The following is a 26482-nucleotide window of genomic DNA, read 5'->3' as shown; positions in this document are numbered from 1 at the left end:
ATGCAAACGAACAGCAACAACAACAAAAAACTGTTGCCTTTTTTCCTTTCTTCCATGTTAGCAGCAGGATAAAAAACTTCATTCACAAGAATCATTAACATCAACAATATATTAAATCAGTATTCATTATAATTAGAGTCTACCTGAATGACTATTTGGTTAAATATCAGTTAAGTATGCCTGTTTTCCTTAACATGTTCTGCATGATCCAGTAATAATGAATCATTCTCTCTAGAAAATATAAAGCTAAGCATTTCTCAGCAGCCTAAACTGCTTTTAAAGATAAGAAGAGTCACTGGGATTGTGTTACTGGGTTTAAAATATGGTGTGGTCTTCTTGCGGAAACTGCGGCTCTTTGATTTATATTAGCAATCGTCTTGAAAATAGAAAATCAAAATCTGGATTCTACAATCCAACAACATTTAGAGTAAACTTCCAGAAACCAGACTAAATATCGGAATGTTGATATTATCTAGTTTGAACTTTACAAAGTATTTTGGGCATTTCCTGAAGCTGTGCCCTCCTACGTTGAGGAGAATCCTGATGTTTGACACCTGACTTTTATTAAACATTAGGAAAATGCTTTGCATCACTAAATTTTATATATGTGCTCAATGCTTTCAATATATGTTCATTTATTTTCATTTAATTTGAAAGGTAGTGAGTGAGACAGAGAGTGAATGAGAGAATGCAAAGATCTCACACTGCTGTTTCATTACCCAGAGGCCCTCAATAACAAAGCTCATGCTGGACCTCTCAGGTGGGCGACAAAGGCCCTAGCAGTACCCCAGAAGGTTATCGGAAAACTGAATTGGAAACAGGATAGCCCAGACTCAGGCTGAGTGTGAGCAAGTCTGTCACCAGCTGTCTTTCTCCAAGACTTCCTTAGTGGAGTTATTACAGCAAGACAGTATCTGGAATAATGGATGAACCTTACACATTAGCTAAAGAGCTTGAACTTACAGTAAATATCATATTTATACAGTGTGAGCATCACAGCAACAGCTAAATAAATGATTTCTGTTGATAGCTGTCACTGTTGAGAAAATTATCTGAGATTTTAGTTTTGCTGTCTTTGGTTGTTAGCATATGCTTGCTTCTGTCAGAGACTTCCTGTTTTCCCAAGTGGACTGAGCTAGTAGGCCACCATCACTTACAGACAATTTGGTCTTCATTACAAATTAATAAAGTGATAATTGCTCACTGCAACCTTTTATGTGCAAAGCATGCTTGTATTGTCTGTATAATCTACTTAGCAATTTATACCTCTGCATTCAAGGACTTGTGATGGCTTGCCAATGTTAAATGTGATATTCATAATTAAAATCATATTTTACACCAAATTATTAAAACATACACATAATATTTTGTCGGCTGTCTGGTAAAATGCTGTTCATAGCAAATGAAATTTGCAAATGACTCATCAATTAAAGTACAAAGTCATCTATTCTTGTAAGGAAATATGAATTTATAAAAGTTAAAGCTAATTGGTTTATTTTTCAAGTGGTAATGTCATGATCTAATTTTCTGTAAGACAGCCATAAAAACCAGATAGTGTAGTGTTTTTTGCTAGTTCTGATGTTTACAATGCTGCTATATAGAGCCAATGTATTATAATAAAAAATATTTCACATAGTACCAACTCCTAATGTTAGAGATTTTTGAAATACCATGTGCACTAATTTTTCCTCATATTAAATCTGATTTTAATATTTCTTTGAATTTGACTCTACTCACATAGACACCTCTCTAAAAGTTATATCTGAGATTCCTTATTGCATGCTTTCCTTCTGTAAAAATTCTGATATAATACGTATTTAGAGTAAGTGTTGGAAGATGCCATGTGGTGATTATGAAAACTAGATTTTGAGTATTTCTCTTTTTTATCTTAAGATATCAATACTGATAATATTTTTAAGATTTCCTAAAATAGTCCAAATTACCTTCTGTTTCACACCTTGGGTATAAAAATGAGTTAAGCCATTTTTGCATCCAGAAACCTGTAATCATTCTAGATTCTGAATGATAAAGATTATGAAAAAGAAAGTAATGCTTTTTACTTAAAAAGATGCTAGTGGATGACATAGGGAGAATAAGAATTTTTATAACTGTGAATTTCATATTTTTAAGCTCCACAATTTTTTTGATAGTTCACAATACAAGATAATCGCTTATAGTTCCCTAATTAGGCCTAGCATTAAATGCCATGTTACTTTTCTTATAATTACAATCAATTTAATAAATTAACATTTTATCTCATTTGGCAATTAGAAGTGTTAGATTGCAATTCCAGTAAGTCTTTCATAAACACGAGAGTGACTCAAACATTTATGGGAAATAGAGTAGAATATACATTAATTCGGTTGTAAATATTTCAACTTCTTTCATAATTTGTTCATATTATATATTTTCATGATTTTTGAACTTTTATCACCAGAATAGAAATAGTTAAGTTTAATATTGACTCAGTTTAAAATCGATCAAAACCTGATATCACTGATGAAGTTAACTATTATAACGAAGAAATGATTAAGATCAGATTTGTAATAGGTTTATTAATAATTTTATCTACTAATTATGTTCTATGATTTTATTTTATTTTTATTTTTTTTCTACTTCCACGAATGTTTCTATATATATTTTAAATATCATGTTTTACACAATAATCAGAATACAAATGATTGTACTAAATACTATAGTGGGTATGTAGAGGTTTACAATTTAGCAAATATATATTTGAGAAATGCCAGGACTACTGTGAAACAGAGTGGAAAACAGAAAAATCCAGTGGGATTCTGCCTTTTTTAAAGTTAAAACTCATATCCCTAATAATGTAGGACATACTCAACAGCAAGTGTTATTTTGTGATCATAATCTCAATTCAGGAAAAATAATATGTAGATTGGGATCAATTATTTTAAGAATAACCGGTGTGGGCCTAAAGCATTTGTATGTTGTTGCATATGTATTATAGAGAACTCAATTAAAGAATAATATAACAAATAATGTATTTATCTGAAAGAAATAGGTAAAACTGGAAGTGATGAAGATATAGGTACAGGGACAGCAGTTGGAAACAGCTGGTGTGATAATTTTGGATATCAAGTTAAACAAGCAATATGACATTGTTTAAATGCTTCTCAAAATGTGTTTTAAGAATCACTGAAAGGAGTGCTTCACTGTTCTAAGCTGTCTTAACATTTGCAAAGTGTTTGGAGTGAGAAAAATCCTGTTAGTATAATCTCATGTACCACAGCAAAGTAAAAGCAGCAAAGGCCAAATACTGATGCTTTTCTTGTCCTTGAGAAGTCCAGTAGATTCAATTTTTTTAACTCTTAATTTTTCTTATTTTTTCAACAAATTAAGTGTTTTTATCAGAATGTTTTCATAGTTCCCAAATATATACTCCTTGAGATGCTCATGAGTGTATTAAAAACGGTCGGGCCATAAGATATTTAGTGATGATACTATTTAGACTCATTTCATTTTGTAATACATCAATATTATCAGAACCTGGCCAAAACTGAGAGAATCTATAAAGACTTTTAAATAAACAAATACACAAAACAAAACATAAAGAGTAAGACATTGTGGTATCACAGAGGAACATCTGATTCGAGGTTTAAAGCCTATCATGTTCAAGAAGACCCAATGATTGGCTAAGTCATTCCAACTTGCCACCCTCCACCCCTCACCCCAGATGTACAATATATGCTAGTTTAATTTGAATATAAACATGAAAACCATACATTGCTCTTGGTCAGTGAACTCAGAGAATCAGGCACATAATAAAATCATAGCCAAGAATTTTTATGGAATCAGTTCGTGTCAACATTTCTTTCTAAGTCATGTTGAAATTCCTGCTTATTCTCTCAACCCTGTAAAAACTATATTGTAAATTCATCATTATTGACCCTGATTAACTCATTAATTCTGCCTCCCTGTTTTTTTTTTCCTTTGATTATGCAGTGGGAAGAAATAAGTGGAGTCGATGAACATTACACACCCATCCGGACTTATCAGGTGTGCAATGTCATGGATCATAGTCAAAATAACTGGCTGAGGACAAACTGGGTCCCCAGGAACTCAGCTCAGAAAATATATGTGGAGCTCAAATTCACACTGCGGGACTGCAATAGCATTCCACTGGTCTTGGGAACTTGCAAGGAGACTTTCAATTTGTACTACATGGAATCTGATGATGATCATGGGGTCAAGTTCAGAGAGCATCAGTTTACAAAGATCGACACTATTGCAGCTGATGAAAGTTTCACTCAAATGGACCTCGGGGACCGCATCCTTAAGCTCAATACAGAGATTAGAGAAGTGGGTCCAGTCAACAAAAAGGGATTTTACTTGGCTTTTCAAGATGTTGGTGCTTGTGTTGCCTTGGTGTCCGTAAGAGTGTACTTCAAAAAGTGCCCATTTACCGTGAAGAATCTGGCCATGTTTCCAGACACAGTACCCATGGACTCCCAGTCCCTGGTAGAGGTGAGAGGTTCTTGTGTCAACAATTCCAAGGAGGAAGATCCACCCAGGATGTACTGCAGTACAGAAGGGGAATGGCTTGTGCCCATCGGCAAGTGCTCCTGCAATGCTGGCTATGAAGAAAGAGGCTTCAGCTGCCAAGGTCAGAGTCTTCTTTTTCCCTTAATGTGTTTTTTCTCACTTGTAAGTTTATCATAAAGTACCTGAAAACATATGCATAACCTGAACTCATTTGGTTGTAAGAAAATATCCCTCAAACTAACCAGACTGTGTATAGGTTCAATTCATCATACTTGACGTGATCATTAATTGCTAGTTTTGAAATATTCCTTTTATTATACTATGCTGGCCTACAGCCTGCTTAAGCTGTAATGCACATTATATGGGTTTTTCTGCCATTTAAAGACTTATGGTAATCTATAGCATCTAAAGGGAAAAATCATCTGCCTTATATAAAAGACAGAAACTCCTTACACCTTCAGCCAATCTAACTACAAGATTAGGTGTTGTTGTCACTATGTTTGTGCTACTCTGTCTCATAGCAATATTTACCTCATTGTTATAAAGACACAATACTTCCTGTCCCTACACAAGGCTGTCAAATAAGCGTTAACTTACAAAGCATCCTGGCATTCATGATGATGCTTGTGCAAAAATCTGTTACTGGTTTTTAGTATTTGCCAGTCAGTGCCATTAGTTTTTACAATTTCTTTTTAACTTGCCTCTTTTGACCATTCAGGAGTATACCTATTTCCCTCCTTGAGCTGGGATGAGGAGTTGATGCTTAATACCATAATAGAAAAGCATCAAGTTGAATTTTAAGAAAAATGTCTTTGCATTTGAATTAAAATCCTTTAAGTGATCCTATTTCATATGAAATTATGTATATCAGATATGGTATGTCAAACTATAATCCTACTTAATCCTAAAATCTGTTACTTAGCACTAGGTCAGGATTAATCTTAATAACAGACTGCAATTATTTAAATTTTAAAAGTGTGAATATACAGGAGAATTTCAATATATATTTTTTGGTATCTTGTACATTTAATATCATTTCCTTATAGTCTGTTGAAGGAAACTGTGTTCTACTCAGAGCCATTGAAGAAGTTACTGGCCACAAGTTTTTGTCAAATGAATGAACATACTTTGTATATCTATATAATATGATTTTAAAATATGAATGTAACATATTTTCTTTAAAGAACAGAAACAGTTGATGGGAAAAAAAAATGTTTAGTGAGTGCAAGTGGTGCACTCTAGCCTTAAGCTTATCCGTGGTGTTGGAATTCTCCAAAAGCACCATCAGGATACTGACATGAATGGTTGTGACATTTCTAAAACTGAAACAACATCCTAGCCGTTACTAGATTATTCACATGGATAGAGGAAAATCCCACTAATGTTAACATTCTAGTTCAAATTTTACTTCACCGCTGGGGATTTCTTTGATTTACTTTAAATGAAGGTCTAGCACAGCAGGCATTAAGGTGTATATTTATTAGTTATTCAGTAATTGTGATTTGTTTCTCAACACTAGGAGGAATTCAAAAAAAGTAAGCATTCATTAGTTAGCTACTTATTAAATGATAGACGTTGTGCTGATCTGCTAATTAATGCTCAAGCTTTATCTTACTTCCTCAAAATAACCTATTTCAAAATGAGGCTTATAAAAATTTGATAGTTAAACATCTTGACACTGGTCCTTCTGTGAGGAGTTATCGGAATCGGGTATGAAAATGGCATCATCAGGTATGCAATGACACCATTGCAGTGGTTCAAATTTGATGCATGGCATCCTTTCTATTCAGAGTAACAGTGACAGAGAGGTGCTCTCACAAGGATAGAAATTGTGCTGGAGTACTGCGTGTTGAAAGGTAGGTAGGACCACAAAGAGGCAGAGTACAAGTAATCTGTTAACAGAAGTCTTGTCAATATCAATTTTTTTCTTCAATATTTATTTTTTCTAAAATTTTAAAAGTTACTAGCCAAAAATAGACTGGATGTCATCTTACAAAATCCTAAATATTTGCCTTTTGATATTCTTATACATACAAAATGGTCTGACATATTTAGCTTAATTAAGTGTTTTTAATCATCTATTGGTGCCAGAAAGAGGGAAAACATGGATGAATTAGTCATTGTGGCTGCCTTCTAGGAGCTCATCATCTGCTGAGAAAGATTCATAAGTGGATCATCTTAATGCAAGACAAACTAATACATTTTCCACCAGAAGGAATGTGCCTTGATAGTGTCAAAGAAGGAGGGCTTACTTTTAAGTCCTGCAAAATTAATCACAAGATTTGTTAATTAATAATGGGAAGATTTGTCTTCAATGTTTTAATTGCCACACTGCTTAGGGATATTGGGAGTAGGAAAAAAAAAAAAACAAATAAAATTACCTTAAGCATCATACAATCCAGAAAATAAGGTTTATAGTTGTTTGTAAAATTATAAAATCTCAAAAAATGTAGGTTTACCTTCAGTGCAATCTTCTGAGTTTTTACCACGTGGACACATTAATGAAAACATCAGTTGTAAAATTAGGCCATCTCCTGATTTTGGAATAATATATTTTGTAATTTCTACTCTACTCTAGACAGATAATTGGGACAGCTAAGTTTAGTGAACAGAATGATTAAAAATATGTCAATCTCCATTTGATGGTATAACCATATTGATAAAGTAGTTTTATGTTCAAAAACAAACACATTAATTTCAGTTCTATAAATAATAACAGGTTAGTTTTGTACAGAGCAAGAATCCTGAATGTAAAATTGTCTCTTGCATATACCATTTTACTTTCATGCTGTGTGCTTTTCCTGAAGAAAAAGTAGTAGAAAGTGCCTTTGTTCATCTACTGAAATATTCAAAAAACACTGAATTTCTAAATATATCTGAATCTATGTTGAACACCAGAAAGAAAATGAAGTACATGTCACTACTAAGTCTGTTTGATTCGCAATTTTTAAACATGTGTGTGTGTTAGTGTATTTGTATGTGTATGTCTGTTTTTTCAAGTGCTTTGGTCTCTGCCTTTGAAAGAATATGTATTGCAAATAGGGCTATTACTAGAGCTGAGTTAATACATTAAACTTGAAAAGTAAAGCTTCAGTGTTTTTTTTTTCTTAAGGATTTACTTTATTTGAAAGAGAAAGTTACATGTGCACACAAACACAGTGAAAGAGAGACAGAGAGACAAAGACAAAGAAAATATTCATCGCTTAATGGTTCACCTTTCAAATGAACTCACAACCAGGGATGTGCCAAAACAAAGCCAGAACCTAAAAGCTCCATCTGTATTTCCCATGCGAATGCAGGTGCCTAAGGACTTAGGTCCTCTTTTGGTGCATTCATAGGCCTATCATTAGCAGGGACAGACTGAGAGTGGAGTAAAGATGAACTGGAAGTGGAGCAAACAGAAATGGAACCACATGCTGGCATTTCCTGTGAAGGCATAACCTGTATGTCACAATGCATTGTTATAGAAGCAAGTGTTTGTATAGAGGAGATGATTAATGGGAAATAAAATATTTTTTTTTCTGTCATGAAGGACACATGTTTAGCCTGGCAGTAAAGTGCCTGCACGTTGCATGGAGTGACTTAGTATGACTGTCAACTCTTGACTTTTTTAGCTTCCTTCCAAAGCATACCCTGGAAGATAATCATAATAGCTCTAACAATCAAGTTCCCATCACACATGTGTGAGACCTGGCTTATATTCCTCGCTCCAAGGTTTGCCCTAACCTTCTGCTCTCAAATAAGCTTTCAAAATATCTGCAATAGTTGTTACATGTTCTTATATATTTTTGTTGTTCTAATGGAAATGGGATATGGGAAAACTGAGAGAGGAGAATAGTACATATTTTCCTTTTCTTTTGAATAATTTCCGGAGTGGGAGATATATATGTATAATATATATGATATACATGTGTGTGAGTGGGATATATATATACATATGTGTATGAATGTGTATGTATATATATATACACATACATACACCAAGGGCCACCTGCATAATTCTGTCATCATTTGGTGAACAACAATGTTATGGACATAAAAATTAGCTTGTATGGACAGATGACCTGGTGTAGTGAGTTAAGTTGGTACCTGTAATACTGATATCGCATAAGGGTGCCAATTTGAGTAGTAGCAGCCCCATGTCACATCCAGCTCCCTGCTAATGTGCCTGTTCAAGCAGTAGAAAATAATCCAAGAACCTGGAGCAATGGCCTAGTGGCTACAGTCCTTGCCTTGTGTCTTCTGGGCTCCTATATGGGTGCTGGGCCGTGTCCTGGCTGCTCTACTATTTCGTATGCAGCTCCGTGCTTGTGGCCTAGAAAAGCAGTAGAGGATGGCCTAAAGCCTTGGCACCCTGTACCTGGGTGGGGCTCCCAGAAAAACCTCCTGGCATCCTATCAGCTCAGCTCCAGGTATTGCTGCCACTTGGGGAATGAACCAGAAGAAGATAAAATGAAGGGAAAAAAAGATAAAATGAATCTTTTAATAAAAAAATAGCTCAAGTACTTGGAATCCTGCTATTCACATGGGAGACCCCAAATGAAACTCCAGTATCCTAGCTTCAGAAATCTGCATTTAAATAAATAAAAAAGAAATCTTAAATTAAAACATCCTATACACACACTAAACATACATATATACACACACTACATGTATGTATATGCATATGCATGTGAACATTTAATTTTGGGTTCCACCTGAGCAACTGAGTTTGCCCTGGTAGGGCCAAAATAAATGATTTCACTGGCCTTCTATGACATGTTATGCCATTCTTCAACCCTAGAAGGAGTTAAAACAAAAAAAAACCAGAGAGAGCGAGAGGAGGGACAGAATTATCATCAGGTAATGATTTGTTGATAAACCACTTGCCAAGTGCACAAGAAAGGGAGAAGTGTCAGCTTGATGAGGATGAAGAATAAGAGAAAACAATGTAAAGATTAGTAAGGAGGGAAAAAAGTGTTCATATTTTAATTCTTAGGTGTTTTCTCTAATAAATCATTTTATTATTATTTTTTTCAATATAGAGGTTTGTAACTGAAGTGTATATACAAGATTACTTCATTTTTGCACCTTCTCATTTATGTGTCCCTTGAGGTACCCTTCTCTTTTCGTGCTGTATGAAGCGGCTTTGCACTCAAGGATCTTTTGTGTTCTTTGTCAAGTTTTAGCCTAGAGAATGCTACCTTGCATGACAAATACACATGGCAGTTATGCCTTTAGCCTTTTCCCACTATACCCATTCAATGTGGATGACATATTTCTTCCTGCAAAATTGGACTGCTTTTTCAATTAGCTTGCATTTATGGTATCTTTGCACAACTTGCATGTCATCATCCTTTAGGATGCATCCATTTCCAATCGTATCATACTTCTGTCTCAGTTCCTTATGAAGTTGGGGAGACCTGATCTTCCTGCATTTGTGGGAAGGGGTACTGAAATGCATTTTAGCTTCTTGATTCTGCCAGGAGTCACAAAGTGACTGAACTTTGCTTTGTTGAACAGCCATAGGGAGGAAATGTAATATGTTATTTTTAAATGTGGCTTTGTTTAAATAAGTTATCTTTCATATTTGAGGAAAGAATAGGGAAGTGTGATATTTCTTCAGTTACTGTGTAAATCTTAAACTTTATTTGGGCCATATGCCTGGAATCAGACAGTACTTGAGAGACTTTAAGACACTGTGCTCAATATGCAGGCTTAATTATTTTTTATGGAATGTCAATAAAAGTTACTTCTTGAAAAGGTAATATTGACAAATGTAATCATGAAGTGCCTTACTTAACACAATGATGTTCATTTGCCTTTAATCAGTAAAAATTCATACTTTGCTTTTGCTTAATTATTGTGCTTGGGACAGGATTCGTGTTCCTGCATCCCAGAACAGTTTCATTAGTTTTCATTAGTTTTCTCTGTTAAAGACTAGAAGTGTTTAGAAATTTTGCTTTAATTCCAGTGGAATGTAATTTTTTTCTTGTAAAGCCTGGATAATGAATTATACCATCTTTTTTGCTTTGGTTTGGATAGAAGAAATGAGAATGCTAATGGCTTTTTATATAGTCAATTAATTACATTCTAGGTGGATAGCAGGAGGTTGCTATAAATATTCCTTTCATACAAACTTTGTTTAGACTTAGTGTGGCAAATACCTTATTAATGTCACTAAAGAATTTGTTGCTCTGTGTTTTATCTCTGCACACGCATTGTGGAATGCTAACTTTATTTCTTGTTCTGTTACATTGGCAGCTTAATATAAAAGCATGTTTGATGAGATAGATAGAGTACATTGAGGCTTTTTGATAGCTATCCAAAATTGCTTAACTTACGATTTTTGTTATCAGCTATTACTTTCCACTCATTCTTCTTTTGATTTTGGAACTCTTTAAGCAGTTTTCAAACTTTCATTACTAAGATGATTTAAAGATTTTACTCGCTGCTACAATAGGACATCGAAAAATGGAAAACCTCAATAAAGCGGTCTTAGCACCTGCTGGTTCATGTGTATAACTGCAAAGCACTAATTGGAACTGCAAATTTTCTGGGTTTGGACGAATTTGGAAGTATTATCTCCCAGTTGCTTTCAGACTAGAAATTCCTGTAGGAAAGAAACCTCTAATCTCTTTTTATAGAAATGTTGTGCCTAAAATTGAACAAATTATCAGTTAGACACACTACTGAATAAATACACTTTAGGACATTTCTATCCCAGCTTATATTTTTAGATTATTCCTATAGAGAACATATTAATGCCAATGGAACCTATATTAATATGCTCTCTATAGGACATATATTAGCTTTGAATTGGCTGCTAGACTGTTCACATTGCAAAATAAATAAATATGTTAATTTTATTTGATTTGAAATGAACCCACTAAACTATGAGGTCATACACACTTGTAATCAGCTAATAATAAACTCATTTTTATTCCCAATGAAACAGTGAATTAATGAAATGAATAATAATGCATTTTATGGTAATCTTTTAAAATAAATATATGACTATTAATATGATTCCCAATAATTAATTGCTCTAAATCCATGCCTATAATAAAACAAAGATGGATGTTTTTAAAAACATTCAAATATTTTACGTTTTTGTTTTAAAGATTTATTTATTTATTAGAAAGTCAGATATACAGAGAGGAGGAGCGACAGAGAGGAAGATCCTCTGTCTGATGATTCACTCCCCAAGTGAGCGCAACGGCCGATGGTATGCCAATCCGAAGCCAGAAGCCAGGAACTTCTTCCGGGTATCCCACATGGGTGCAGGGTCCCAAAGCTTTGGGCCATCCTCGACTGCCTTCCCAGTTCACAGGCAGGGAGCTGGATGGGAAGTGGAGCTGCTGGGACCAGAACCGGTGCCCGTATGGGATCCCGGGGCATGTTCAAGGTGGGGACTTTAGCTGCTAGGCCACACTGCCGGGCCCATATTTTAAGTTTTGTTCTAAATGTTTAAAGTATTGATTCACTCTCCAATGACTTTATTGAAATAATGAAGATTCTTATGTTAAGCTATTAAAAAATTCTGTGAGTTACAAATGACAACTGCTGTTTTTACTTTGCCTTTAGCATTAGAACATGTTTTATCTAATTAATTTTTATATTGGTAATAAATATGTTACTATGACTTGTGCAAATAGCATTCTCTTGACTAATTCCTCTATTATCCTATGTTATCCTAACGTTAGTTTTAGTAACCTATTATTAGCTTTGCTTTTTCTTCTTCTAAATAACAATCACTCTTGACTTCCTTTTTTTTTTTTTTAAAGATTTATTGATTTGGGGGCCAGGTGTGATAGCCTAGTGGCTAAATCCTTACCTTGCACATGCTGCGATCCCATATGGGTGCTGGTTCTAATCCCAACTATTCCACTTTCCATCCAGCTCCCTTCCTGTGGCCACAATGGCTAGAGCTAATCCAAAGCCAGGAGTAGGGAGCTTCTTCCAGGTCCCCATGGAGATGCAGGGACCCAAGGCTTTGGACTGTCCTCAGCTGCTCCTCCAGGCCACAGCCAGGGAGTAGGATGAGAAAATAGAGCAGCCAGTACACAAACCAGTGCCCCTAGGGGACTGACACGTGCATGGCGAGGATTAACCCACTAGTCTAGCACTCTCGACTTTTTCCATCTGACTCAGTCTTTTATTTTTTATGGTTTGGGTGTGGGTCATTTCCACTAGTTTTTCAAAAGATTTTCATGCTTTCATAGAATATTTTATACTATTTACTAAGGAGAGTTTTAGGTATTAACTAATTTAAGAGAAATATAGTTTGGGATGCAGAGAAATAAGAAAATGCCAAATTTCAAAACTGTTATGTCTAGATATTTGTAGTCTGTCTTTGTGTCCTAAAATTAATTCTGGGAAAGATTTTGTTACAGGATTATGGAGGATAAAATACTAAGTAATGTCTTTGCCTTGGGCATAGCATGGAAATCAAAAATAAATAATAAAATACTTGAAAAATCTGTTAAGCATTTTACTTGTCTGTAAAAAACCAATTAAATTCCTTCATTTTAGATATGATATATATATATATGCTTTATTCAATATATAACAAATATATGAAATAAAATTTATTTAAAAAGTCATGTTTAAAAACTGTTCAAGGTGAGGGGTGTAATATCAGTTATTTTTGAATATTTAAAATTATAATTCTATTGTCACTTAAATTAAGATTTCATTGTCGGGCATCTTGTGTTTTTGCCATAGTAATTTACCATTAAGTCTAGATGTAACCTACATGAACTCTGTTAATTTCATTAATCTAAGTAAGATCAGAAAAAGATTTGTATGGACAACCATCCATGGTTCTAACCTTCTCAATGCTATTTCTTGAAATAATGATTTGTAAGAGCTATACATTATATGATCTATGTCTTTTGTAGACAAGTTATCTCCAACTTTTCAAACTGTGTTTTCTTTACCTCTCACAATATTATCTAAATTTTATCATTGAAAGTATGAAGTGTGTTTTTCAGAATTCTAAATAGTTATTGCATTTTCCCCTTCCGTCCTCTTTTCTCTTTCTTTCTCTCTCTTTCTTCCTTCTCTCCTTTCTTCCTTCCTTTCTTCCTTCCTTCCTTCCTTCCTTCATTTCTTCCTCCCTCCCTCTTTCTTTCTTTCTTTCTTTCTTTCTTTCTTTCTTTCTTTCTTTCTTTCTTTCTTTCTTTTTTTCTTTCTTTCTCTCTTTCTCTCTTTCTCTCTTTCTCTCTTTCTTTCTTTCTTTCTTTCTGGAAAATAAGCTTCAAACATGATTTTTTTCCCCTCCTGAGATTCTGACATTCTGTGACATGATTGCTAATAGTGACAGAAAGAAAACTTTCTCAGTTCACATTCATTGAACACTTTTCACTTTTCTTCCGCTGTGATTTTCTTCTCTACCTCTATGTTTAGAGTTTTGGAAATTTGTATTGGTTCTGGAATGGAACTCGTAACACCTAATAAGGATTTGCCTTACTCTTCTGACAACTGGCACAATTATTTCTAGATTTAAAAAATTTATTAATTTTTGTATTGGAAAATAAGATACATAGAGAGAACAAGAGATAGAGACAAAAATCTTGCCTCTGTTTATTCACTCCCAAAATGGCTGCAATGGCTGAAGCTGAACCGATCTGAAGCCAGGAGCCTGGAGCATCTTCTGGGTCTCCCATGCAGGTGCAGGGTCCCAAGGCCTTGGGCTGTCCTCAACTGCTTTCCCAAACCACAAGCAGGGAATTTCAGGGGAAGCATGGCTCCTGGGATTAGGACCAGTGTCCATATGGGCTCCCAGTGTGTGCAAGGCGAGGACCCTAGCCTCTAGGCTACTGTGCCGGGCCTGGCATGAAGATTTAATAAAGAATGATTATAGAGAGGTGTATAAGTTTTGATAATAGTTGATGAAAGTGTTTTAAAGCAAGGATGTTTGCATCAAATTCCATGACTAAAGACACAGCTTGCATGCTCTTCTGCTGCAGCTTCTCATCTTCCACGATGTGAACAAAACGTCATGCCAGCGAATAAATGTATAAACTCTTATGGATGCCTGAGTACATCAAGAGAAAATAGAGTGCGAGTAAAACCAAAAGTAAAAAGAAATAGTTTTGGCCATATGCCTGTCACTATTCCTATTATCCTATGTAAAATTAGTCATGGACTGTACTTTGGGAACACATTCACAATGAGGACCTTAAATCACAGTGTTATCCTATGATTTAAAGAAGAAAATAAGGCTCTCAAGGCAGAGTTGTTGATATTATAAAACCCGTACCTCCACATGGCTAGCCACTGTATTTTTGTGTTGTTAACCACAAAAAAAAGGTAAGAATGGCTTCAAATATTGAAGGACTCTTCCTGTAAAATATCCCTAAATCCTCTGATTAGTGGTCATTTGCTATGCCAGCTAAGGTGAAAGGCAAATGGTCTAATTGAGAACAGCTGCACACTCTTGACATGAAGAGAGGCACGTGCACATGTGCGCGCGCACACCCACACACACACACTCGCATATGCAGAAAATGCATGTGCTACTGGATGAGAGAATGCCATTCCTGAATTAATGCATAAAGAACACGTTATGCTTGTTAAACTCAGAAACAAACCTGACTATATAAATCTATGTTTGGGGAGGAGTATTTTATCCTCCAGTAGTGAATAAAGGGGGATATCTGTATTTCAGAGATACAGATATGTTTTCTTTCTATCTCATGCTATTGTGTTTACGTTGGCTGCTGCGCTCATGCTGTTATATTGGAGATGAAGTATTTCAATCTATCAATCATGATGTGTGAAAATTTTGACACACACAAACATGATTGATGTGCTGAATTGAGAGGAATTAGAATGTTGTTTTTGTTCTCAAGCATCTTGATTTCTAAAAGGAATGGGAAATGTAATTATGTTTAAAATCTGTAAAGTGGATATCACTAAGAAAAAAAGTGTGATAAGCATGAAAATTGAATAGAGATTCAGTAAATGTGATATTTAATATGCATACAGGAGAAGTTTATATAACTCTGTGGAGTTACATATTTCATCATTTTCCCACTTCTACAATAAAATTTTTGAATGTGATGTATCAATTATCCTTTGGAAATGTAGCAACTAACAGAACAAGAAATATATATTTATCCAAGGAACTTAGACTTTAGTGGAAATATCAAGAAACTAAATGCTGATATAACTTGTTTCATCATTTTGTCCACATAATTAAAAAAATAGATTCAAAAGCAGAGCAAAACAGGGAGCAATTGAGTGAGCGAGCGAGAGAGAGATCCTACCCATTCCATTCACACCCCAAATAGCCCCATTTGTTGTGGGTAAAACCAAACCCAGGAACCAGAACTCCTTTTTAGTTCTGCCATATCACTGCTTTCTTATGTGCATTAGCAAGAAGCTGCATCAAAAGTGAGATAAGTGAGTCAACACTAAACTGCAGCTTAATCTACTACACCACAACACCAGTTTCTATCCAGAACCTTCACTTCCACATCAGTGTTCTCAAACAGGTCACTTTGCTTCTAAGACACTTGACGGTGTCTGAAGCTATTACTGTTTTCAAAATCTCTCCCCTCTCATGTTTGGCAGTGAGAAATGTGGCTAAATATTCTATATTTGAAAAGCAATATCCACAAGAGATAATTATACAGGCAATTATATACATACTTTACATTTTATATTTGTTTTGAGTGTAATTCTTATATTTTACATATAAGGTAAAATTATACTAAATATATACCCTTTATATATATATATACCCTTTATATACATATAAAAGGTAAAATTATACTAAATAGTTGAGCTTCAATTGGAATGTAGGATCAAACATCTTGTGATTATTCTTTAGGATTTTTTCTTTCTGAATTTCTCTAAAAATTATTATAAATTTTGGAGGCACATGAAGATTTCATAAATGACCTAAGATATCTGGAAAATTACACCTTTGAAAAGAAAAGCAAAACTAAAATGATTTATCTGAAAGAAAGAGTGCATTTCAGTAATATTTGCAGAAAGTTGGATGTTGAAATACAATGAAATAAATGGTACTTGCAAAGAGCCAAATGACTGACATTCAGTGGCTACAGAAGGGGAGTGCAAGAACTGAACACGTGGACAGAATAGTAAAAGAACTATCCAAGAGAAAGCATTTGAAGGTTGAAGGTGTTTCCTTATGCAAACAGTTCAGGCAGCTGTTATGCAGCTAGTTCCTTTTTAGGACCCTGTGACGTACTGACATGAAATCAGATCTGACATTTGACTCCCTTTTTTTTCTGTAATATGACACTACCACTGAAATGACAAGTAGATGTGTTTATATTACAGGACATATTGTATTAATAGTCTTGGTATAAGGAATCCCTATGGTCTTGTTTTAGGACTGGTTCTTTGAAAATTAAAGCAACACCTCAGCAGTTGCTTTGAAAAATAGAAATTTCTGTCTTCTGGCATGTGATAGAATATTTTAATTCTGTTCTCCTGTGAGGTAGGCGGTATCACGTTCCCATTTACAGGAAAAGAAACCAGAGCCTTAGAGGAACTGGATAGTTACCTGTGGCAGAGTAATTGAGAAGTCACATCAATTGTCTCAGAGCACTTGTGTGCGAACATGGTTTCCATATTTCCCTGATGTGGAGAGTGAGTAAAGGATCTGGAATCCACCTGCCTGTGTTATAACACTTATCCCAGGAGGCACATTACTGTCTTAGCTGCGAAGTTGTTTTTGAGGTGTTATGCCCAGATCTCGAATTTCCCAAAGACCACTAGGAGACTGAGTCTGATGCCAGCACACAAGAGTGGTTTATTCAAGCTCGAGCCTGGGCCCCAACATTCAATGATACAGCAGTTCAAGATTGAGAACCCTGAGGTTGGGCAGTGCAGGACTTTTATCACAGTCTAGGGAATATTCAAGCCAGTACACTTACAATTGGTAAATAATGAAAAAAGAAAATTCAGTGCTGGTATTTTATTATTGGTGAGCGATAAGGCAAACAATTTTATCACAAGCAGGGCAAGGTGAAGGTGGCTGGTTATCCAGATTACTATTTGCGACATTTTCCAGAAACAAAACCTAAGCCAGAAATGAAACCTAGGTCAGAAACTCAACTTTTATGGCAAAAAAATGGCGTAGCTCAGGCTAAGTCTCTTCAGGGGATGTTATCGGAAACTGCTTCAGCATGTCCTCTCTTGGAGACACATTAGCTGACATTGGCTTTTGACTCTCCAAGGAGGAGCTATTGTGTTCCTTGGGTGACTCGAGTGCTTTCAGCAGTGTTTATATATGGGTGATGATGATAAGTAGCCCTTGTGTTGAGATCCCCAGGCAGGGCACCTACAGCCCTAAGACCACACACCCTTTGGGTCTGGAATAATGCCTCTTAGAGGCAAAGCCACCTGGCACAGCTTCCTCCCAGCCTGCTTTCTGTGCCTCCAAGCAGTCCTCAGAAGGCTGCCTCCAGCTCTGATCCTGTCTGCTGCAGACTCCACACTCCCCGCCTGATGTCGGGGACTGCTGTATGCAGTAGGACCATTGGTGAGAGTAGGGGTGCCAAGACACTATCCTCCTGGTCTCATGTTTTTCCTCACCCAACATTTTTATATGTGGATAATGTGTATATATATATTTAATTTATGTATATATTTATATTATAAATATAACCCATATTATATTATAAATTTATATTATATATAATATTTATATTATGCATTTATATATTATTTATATATATATTCTTTTTATTTCATTTTATGATACAGTTTCATAGGCCCTGGGATTCCCCCAACCCCTCCCCATGCCCTATCCCCATGATGGATTCCTACACATTGTTGTAGTAGTACAGTTCCTATCTGGTCATGATTCCTTCATTGTGGGCATGGAACATGCAGACAGTCCAGCATCTTATTGTCCAGATAAATTCAACAGTTGCCTTGGGAGACCATCCCTGGTATGAAAGTAGAGCTGGCAGAATATCATCCCCTCCAATGAAAAGCCACAACAACATCAATAACAATTTAGAACATCATGGAATTGACATGGCATTGAGTGACCAATATGTTAGAAAATGCAAGTTCTTAATCACATCCTGTGGACTACTTCATTGACATTTCAGCTTTAGTTTATACACAACCAGCTGCTATGCACCTTATAACGGCTATAGGGTACTATTCAGTTGTCTCGTTTCTATTTTCATTTTTATATTTAGTAGCTTATAGTATTCAAGCATGATTATTACTGAACTTGGCAAATTTTAGGATAGTCCAAACAGGCTTATAACTCTAACAAGGCATATGTTAACAATTGAGGTGCAGAACAGATTTAGGAGGGATGTCCAGAGAAATCTTCAATACCTTAGTGAGGAGTAACTAATCTTTGTGTTCTACCTAGAAAGGTATATGGGAGTCTAAGCCGACCATTTCCTGTCTGTTTTAAGCTTTCCTTATTGGTCTCTATCTGATCTAATTTTGGGAGGAGCTCCAGAATGACCCTGATGGTCGTTGAAAGAGAGGGTGGGGATCCAAAGTAGGAACTAAGTAAGGACCAGAGAATGCTCCTCTCCCGAGTCCCGGAAGATGTTTCTTGTTCTTCTGTTTCTGCGGATGACTCAGGGCTCCTGGCTGTTGTTCTGATGACATTAGATCCTGTGAGGAAGGATCTGGGCTTCTTCCATCCTGTGTGGGAGATCCAACAGGGAATGGATGATCTCAGAGTTTCAGTCTAAGAGGGAACTCCAATTCCCGTGGTCTCCTTGGCAGTTGGGTTATAGTGCTTGGTGCCCGTATTGACAGTCCTGGGTGAGGATCCGGGAGTCTCCGGGGTTGGGATACAAGCCTCCTCCTTTTCTGCTCAGCAGTGTTTATAAAGGTCATACAATATTTTTGCAATGCCTTTGAAAGTTAACAGATTATGCCTTTGTACATCTGACTAGCACATAGGCCTTGAAAACAGGACTTTTTAACAGTAAAAATCCCAATTTCATGTCTCACCTGTATGCATCTTTGCACTCTGTGTATCAGCATGTATAAGTTACATTTGCCTTTTCCATCTTGAATTGTGAAAATTTCATCTTAAATATGAAAAGTCATATATTAATGCCTTTTAAATCGCCGCTTATTTTTAGCACACCATGTCCCCAGTGATTAGTAAAGCATACTGTTGAGCACCAACCAAAGATGATTAGGTGTTACTATCCATAGTTAATCAGAACATTTCCAAGAGGATTTGTTAATCGGCCTTGTGATTCAAAGCTGAAATATAAATTCAAGTCAGTCTGACTTCCAAACAAAATACTTTCAAAAACAAGCTAATTTTAAAATTTAATGATATGTTTATAAGTCACCACTAATGGGAAGATTTATATGCTTTTACCGCTGAAGAGGTGACTTGGGGAATCTGGTTCCTAGGAGTTGAGAGAAAAGATTGACAATAATCAGTTAAATGTGTAAGGACATCACATTAGCTTGTATGGCACCATGTTCTTTGGCATAGAATTAGGTAAGATGAACACCGAAGCTGTTTTCACAGGCAATCTCTGGTTTTTATTTTCTGGACATGTGGGACCAGGTCACACCTCTGATTACCTCTGCTTCTGTTTCCATCGCCCTGCTGTTGCTGAGGACATGGTTGATAGGAGAGGATGATGAGCGGAGAAATGGAAAGATGCCTGCCATGTTCCCGACATGTGTGTCTGTACAACTTGCTTCATTATAATTTTGAAAGATTGCTAAAGGAATTCTGAAAATTGGTTAACATAGGTGTTGTGGATACTGCTTTTTTAAATACTCAAGAATACTGTTGTATACCCATTGCAGATAAACAGCTATGTAAAGAAGCACATAGACATACATGTGTGTCTATGTGTATATTTACATATTACATATGTAAGTAAATGTATACACATATTTTACATGTCTATATTACCTTTGTTCATATACTCATATTTCAAAAAGTTCTCAGAAAGTAAAATTAACAGAGAAAGTAGGTTTAGACAAAAAAACCTTAAAAACTTGCATATATAATAAGTCTTCCCAAAGTTCAGAAAAAATGCAAAGAAGAAAAAGCTATTATAAACTTCAATAACTCATGCCAAATAAACTTATATTTTAATTCCAGTTTTTCAGGAAATTTGAAATTCCCTTTTTTGTGGATATATATGTGTGTACATTTATATTAGACATTTTATTTCTAAAATATGAAAAACAAATCTATAATAAAAGATCAAACTGATCTTTAGAAACTACTGAAGTGTTGCATACATTTTTGCCTCTGCATATTACCTTGACAATGAAGCAATACAAAAAACAATTTCATAAGCACAATACATATAACTCCCAACATTTGGAGGGTGGCACATAGTAACAAATCTTTGCAGTTTACTAAGCAAATCAATGTAGTTTTATTTGTTTGCATGGATATACAAATATATGAATAATGAATTTGATTGACACATTAAAATAATATATATTAAAATATTACAAAGCAATCTTATATATAACGAGGATCATAAATAAAACTATTTTCTTTCAAAACGTTACTGGCATTATAGATTACACACTTTTGTGTGATACCAAAAACCTAAATCTATTAAGTTTCCCCATATCTAATGGCTTATATAAAACAATTCTTTCATTCATATAAAAAAACACTTCTTTAAATGTTGATATCTAAGAATAAGTTATTGCCAAGAATCTTTGTGGTTATTATGTTTTCATTACATGGTACAGAAAATTTTATATTTATCTATGCAGCATGATGATGAGAGATAATGGTATTGGATCTTTTTTTTTTTTTCTTTTGGCCGAGGTACTTGTAAAAGGAAGCTTCATGTGAAAACTGACTCTGCTCTTCACAAGGTCTATGGTTGTTCTTATTTGTGATGAAAAGGAAATGAGAAAATGCATTGGCTTGATTTTTATTAAGCACACTCAGTAAAACAGATGAATGCTTGAAAGCTCGCTGAGCTGCCATGAAGAAATTTAAAACTTGTTCATATTGGATGGTAGCCAATCTTGCTGTAAACTCCAGGCAAGGATCATAATTACGGAGGAATTGTCAATTCTGCTGGTTGATCACCGTTTCTGTACATTCTTACTTTAGCAATGAGCCTGAGATTTACCCAGCAGAGTTGGTGGGATTACATTTCTTTTGCATGACTTGGCACTCACCTAAATTCATAATAAAACAATCTAATGAAATTCCTTAGCAGAACATGATGATGTTGCTTGACTTTACCTACATGGATTTTGCTTCTACAATTATATGTTAAGATCTTGTGTCAATGAATGCATATAGTTTCTATATATCTTGACTTGAAACTTTTTTTTCAGAGTAAGAATGCAGAGAACCATAAAATATGGTGCTAAAATACACATAGTAAATATGATTCAAAAATATTAGCAGTAATCCTAAGTGAAAAATAATCCAGACTTTGTTATGTTAATATAATCATTCTAAGATTAGTGACTATAGTTTTTTACTCCTTTGTAAATTATTCTAGAACTTTATTCAACTCTAAACACAATAGCTGCAACTTTTGTGTGAACATTAATGGGTCCTTTACTTATTAAAATTCTTCCTTTAGCACAATATGTACTGCACCAATATTTAACAAAAAAATGTGCAATAATAGCAAAATGCTGAGCTTTTTTGTATGTTGGGAGATATGTAGTTGAGATAGGGGTACAGAAACTTAGAATTTTTTTACATGTTTACCATTTTCTACAGATGCATAACTGATTTTTTTCTACATGGATCATTTTCCGTAAGATCAACTGAAAGTTAAATTTTGAAAAGTAGAATCATAAATTGCTGATTGCTTGATCATCTTGCTGGTTGACGAGAAACTAATATATTAAGGCATTCAAAGTGGAGAAGTTGGAGTAAGCAACAATAAAATGATAAAAGAAATTCCCCACTGTTATGTAACACTGAATTAGCATCTTACCAGTTAATCTTTAAATATTTATTCAAACTTTACTTCAGTTTTTTTAAAAGCAAATTTACCTTTTAAAACCATCTATTTGAAAGGCAGAGTGTCAAAAACAGTGGGAGAGATCACTTGTTAATTCCTCCAATGAGTAAAAAAGATTGGCCTGGATAGGCCTAAGCTCTAGCAGGATCTCCTACATGTATGTCAGGGTTCCCCTATACTTGAGTAATCTTCTGTTGCCTTCCCAGGTACATTAGTAAGATGCTAGAGCAAAGCTGAACAACTAGGGCTCAAATTTTTGCAACCACATGGGATGTCAGCAGAGCTTAGCCTGTCAGGGCATAATGCTGATTCCTTCACTTTGTTTTAAAGAAAGCTGGTACAGATGAAATAACAGAAAGGTAATTATCTTAATTATTGAAGAATGAAGTAGGCTATTAAAACTTAAAACTACAGACATAGTAATAAAGAATGTTTTTGAAAAACTCTTTAAATGTTGAGTAAATAGACAAGAACATTCAACAGTTGCATACATTCTTAAACACAATTTCAAAAAGGTTTCTGTGACTTGAGAGATTGTTCTCCCAAATTTGAAGAAAATATGAAGAAAAAATACATTTAAAAGGCAATGGATTCTTAAAAAAAAATCTTTAAAAAATGGATAGAGGGCTTTTGGATATTATACAGTTGTGAACAGTGGGAATTATCCATGCTATGATATTTATTATAACAAAGGAAAACGACTTGATACAGCTTTTTCATCACGTCTTATCTGATATTTTTCATTCATTGGTGAGAAATAGGGTATAATTATAGCTTCTGCTGTAATAACTGGAAGAATAAAGAAAAGATACCTTTACAGTCTAGTAGACTCCATGGTTGAAGAATTCCTTAAGAATATTCTAAGAATCTTCTAAGGATCCTTGTATCCTCTTTAGGTTTTTCTTAAGTACAAAGCAAATTATTAAAAGTATACTGGCTATGAATCTAAGCTGGGAGAAGACTTTATATCTTCTACCAACTGAAAGGTTTTATGTATTTGTCACTCATTTTAGTTAAATAGTTAGCAATTAAAAAAACTGACATTAGTTTATGCAATAGGCTCATGATAGACTAATGCATTTTCTAAAACAGTTACATTTTTTCATCAAATAATTTTACAAGAAATACTTTCATTAATTTTTATTCTTGAAAATCAGGGTATAAAATACATTCTCCCAGTGTGCCATAGATTCATATAGCTATCTATTGCAGCAACCACTGAGGCTTCCACAACTGCCTTGTTGCAGATATAGTTTTAATATGCTAAGTAATGTGGTTTCAGAATTCACAGAAGATGAAAACCTGAAAGTCAAAAGGGAGGAAGGAATACACAGAATCAATGTGATACCTTAAATAGAGTACATTAAATAGCTTGGGAATAGGACAAGACTCAAGAAAGTACATGGCCCTGTAGGGCCACACTCTTATGTTAGACTAAACACAGAGTGCATCACAGGATGACACAGTATGCAAAGCATGCAGAAAATGAGTGCTTGTGGTTTTAAAGTAGCAGTACATATTTAAACTGTAGTCACTTCATTCTGATAAAGACATGTTACTCGACATTTGACAATCTATCTTTCACAGAAAACAAAGTTGAAAGGTGTCGCTGGTTTAATCAATAGTAATTGTTCAAATTATAGCATCTAGATTTTGACTCTACCCCTTTACTCACTATGAGCTTTTGAACAAAACATTTAACCACTCTGGCTCCCAGTTTTCTCATGCATAGCTGGAGACAGGCCTTTTGTTTTGTTGCTGGGAGGATGAAGCAGGACATTGTAGATTGATCAACACAATTCCTGACTCACAGCAAGTGATTAGTAAGTACTGGCTTGGATTTTTAAAATAATAATAATAATAATAATAAAAACCTTAGTTATTGAGAGAATTAGCTATATACACAGGCCTTTCTTCTAGATGCTCTAAGAATCCATAGAGCAAAGGGTTTAATTTCCTATCAATTCAAAATTTAAAAAAAATAAAATTGAATGGAACAGTATACAATTTATCCTACCCCACACATTATGCATTCACTCTGTGTTAAGAGATCTCCGATCCTTAGATATATTTAGAGATTTGACAGATTCGTGATTGGATACTTTTTTAGAATCAAGTAACTTTATATGGTTTAATAATTGATTTTGATGGTCTGTCTAACATGGTTCAGGATTGTTTCTGCTAAGACAAGGCATGTGATACCACTCTATTTCCTAAAAATTCTGCATTATTTTTCTGTGACAGTATTTGTATTTACAGAGTATATAATCAGCTCTTGATATTTAGTGTCAGATAATTAATTATTTCAAAAATGTCATGATGTTTGAAATCCACTTGTGGTCACTGAGACTGAATCGCACTTCAGTCCCTCATGTGCATTCCATTGTGAGTGAAAGAAGAGGTGTTGGCATGTGTGTGGTGATGAGTAGCAGCAGAAGTAGAAAAGCAGAGGATGGTAAGGCATAGACCACACAAATGGAGAAGGAGAGCACATATACATGGCATATATAATTGCATACATAGTACCTCATCAACATACATAATTGTATCTGTCAGTTAAAATAGTTGGTAAATGTCTCAGATAGCATATGTATCCATATCAGAAGTACTTTCAAAATACTATTTCTGTGAGATTTTGTTGCATCCTTTTTTCACACAGAATTCTCACATTGGAAATACTCTGTAAACTACTGTTTTTCAAGTGAATTGTTTCAACTGCCTTTGATAAATAAATGATAACTTCAGTTTTAGAAATTCTTAAAAATAACCTAAGGTTTTGGACATCATCTTATGTAGATGCTGTGAATATAAACCTCAGAGATTAGTTCCAGCAATCGCATTCTTTATCAATCATAACTTATTTCCTGTAAACGTATTGAGTAAATATTAAGTTGAAGTAAGGAAGTTATAGGTCATTGACATTGAAATTTTTTTAAGTCACAATACAAATTAAAATGTTGAGATCCTGAAAGAAAATTCCTTATGTGCCCTGTACCCTTCCAGGAATGAGCTGTGAGCCCTCCTATTCATGTGTTCTCAGGTACAGAAATGGTCATTGATTCTTGGCTGTACCTATGACTTCAGGAGGCTGAATATTATTGTTTCTATTCATTAAACACTTCAGGGTTGTTGGCTGTAATAATTCATAGTAAGGATATCCCAAAATATGATGTCTATTAATTTGGGCAGTTTATTTGTAATGTTCCATGTCCAAGAATGACTAACTCTTATTTAAACTGGAAAGGTCAGATGACTTAAGCTTCCAAAAATTCATTTAGTAAATTTCACGTTTGCTTTCAGCTCAGTGGTTCCTCTCACCAAAGTACATACATGTTAGGGCTGTAAGCACAGTGAATTTACAAGGTTGATTATAGTGTACTCTGTATAACACAGTCATTTTGTTGGTAATTCAATATTATGCTTGGCATGTGTGACAACGTTGCAAAGTAGATTTGTTGTAACTTTCCCTTTTGTATCCTTAGTTAGAAATGACTGCTCTCTTAGCAGCTGGGTCCCCAGATAAAATACCTACTGAGACTTGCTTAAGTAATTAAAGTTTCTGCTGAAAATAATTTCATCCATTGGTTGAATTAATGGAATGTATATAATTGGTCATGTATATTTTAACAGTAGACAAAGGTAGAAAAGGAAGCAGAACACTGAAGATAAAAATTTAACAGCTTGAGAATTCTTTGGGAAAAAATGTGAGGAAGCAGAAATAAGAAAGTTTTACTGTTTTAAAGTGAATTTATTCCAGTTATTCACATTTATCTAAAAACTTAAAATGAGATAGTGCTCTTATCATTCAACATATTAGGGGATGTATGTGGGGAAGCATAATGACAATATTGTATTTATTTAAATAAAAGTTTGGGAGGGAATGTATCAATTGGATATAGCATCATGTGAGATAAAGTTTGCAAAGTAAATGCTATAAAAGGGTATTCAAAATGTTCATAGAAAATTGAATTAAGAGACTTTTTATGCAAAACGGTTGAATTTATACATATGAGGGGTTCTTCCAAAAATTTATA

The 26482-nt window shown here is 34.7% G+C and overlaps 1 protein-coding gene across 3 annotated transcripts in view; it reads left to right on the top strand.

Annotated features, from left to right (window-relative positions):
- EPHA3 (EPH receptor A3) overlaps positions 1 to 26482 on the top strand; it is a 322548-nt gene that overhangs the window by 80132 nt on the left and 215934 nt on the right. For all 3 annotated transcript variants that reach the window (XM_040980850.1, XM_040980852.1, XM_040980851.1), the window contains exon 3: positions 3970 to 4630. In XM_040980850.1, coding sequence (XP_040836784.1) covers positions 3970 to 4630 — 661 coding nt within the window. The remainder of the gene's footprint in view (positions 1 to 3969; positions 4631 to 26482) is intronic.

Source organism: Ochotona curzoniae, unplaced genomic scaffold (assembly GCF_017591425.1).
Source record: "Ochotona curzoniae isolate NIBS_2020 unplaced genomic scaffold, NIBS_Ocur_1.0 contig_3498, whole genome shotgun sequence".
NCBI classification, from domain to species: Eukaryota; Metazoa; Chordata; class Mammalia; order Lagomorpha; family Ochotonidae; genus Ochotona; species Ochotona curzoniae.
The sequence above is the reverse complement of the archived record's forward strand: the minus strand, read 5'-3'. Positions and strand labels throughout refer to the sequence as shown.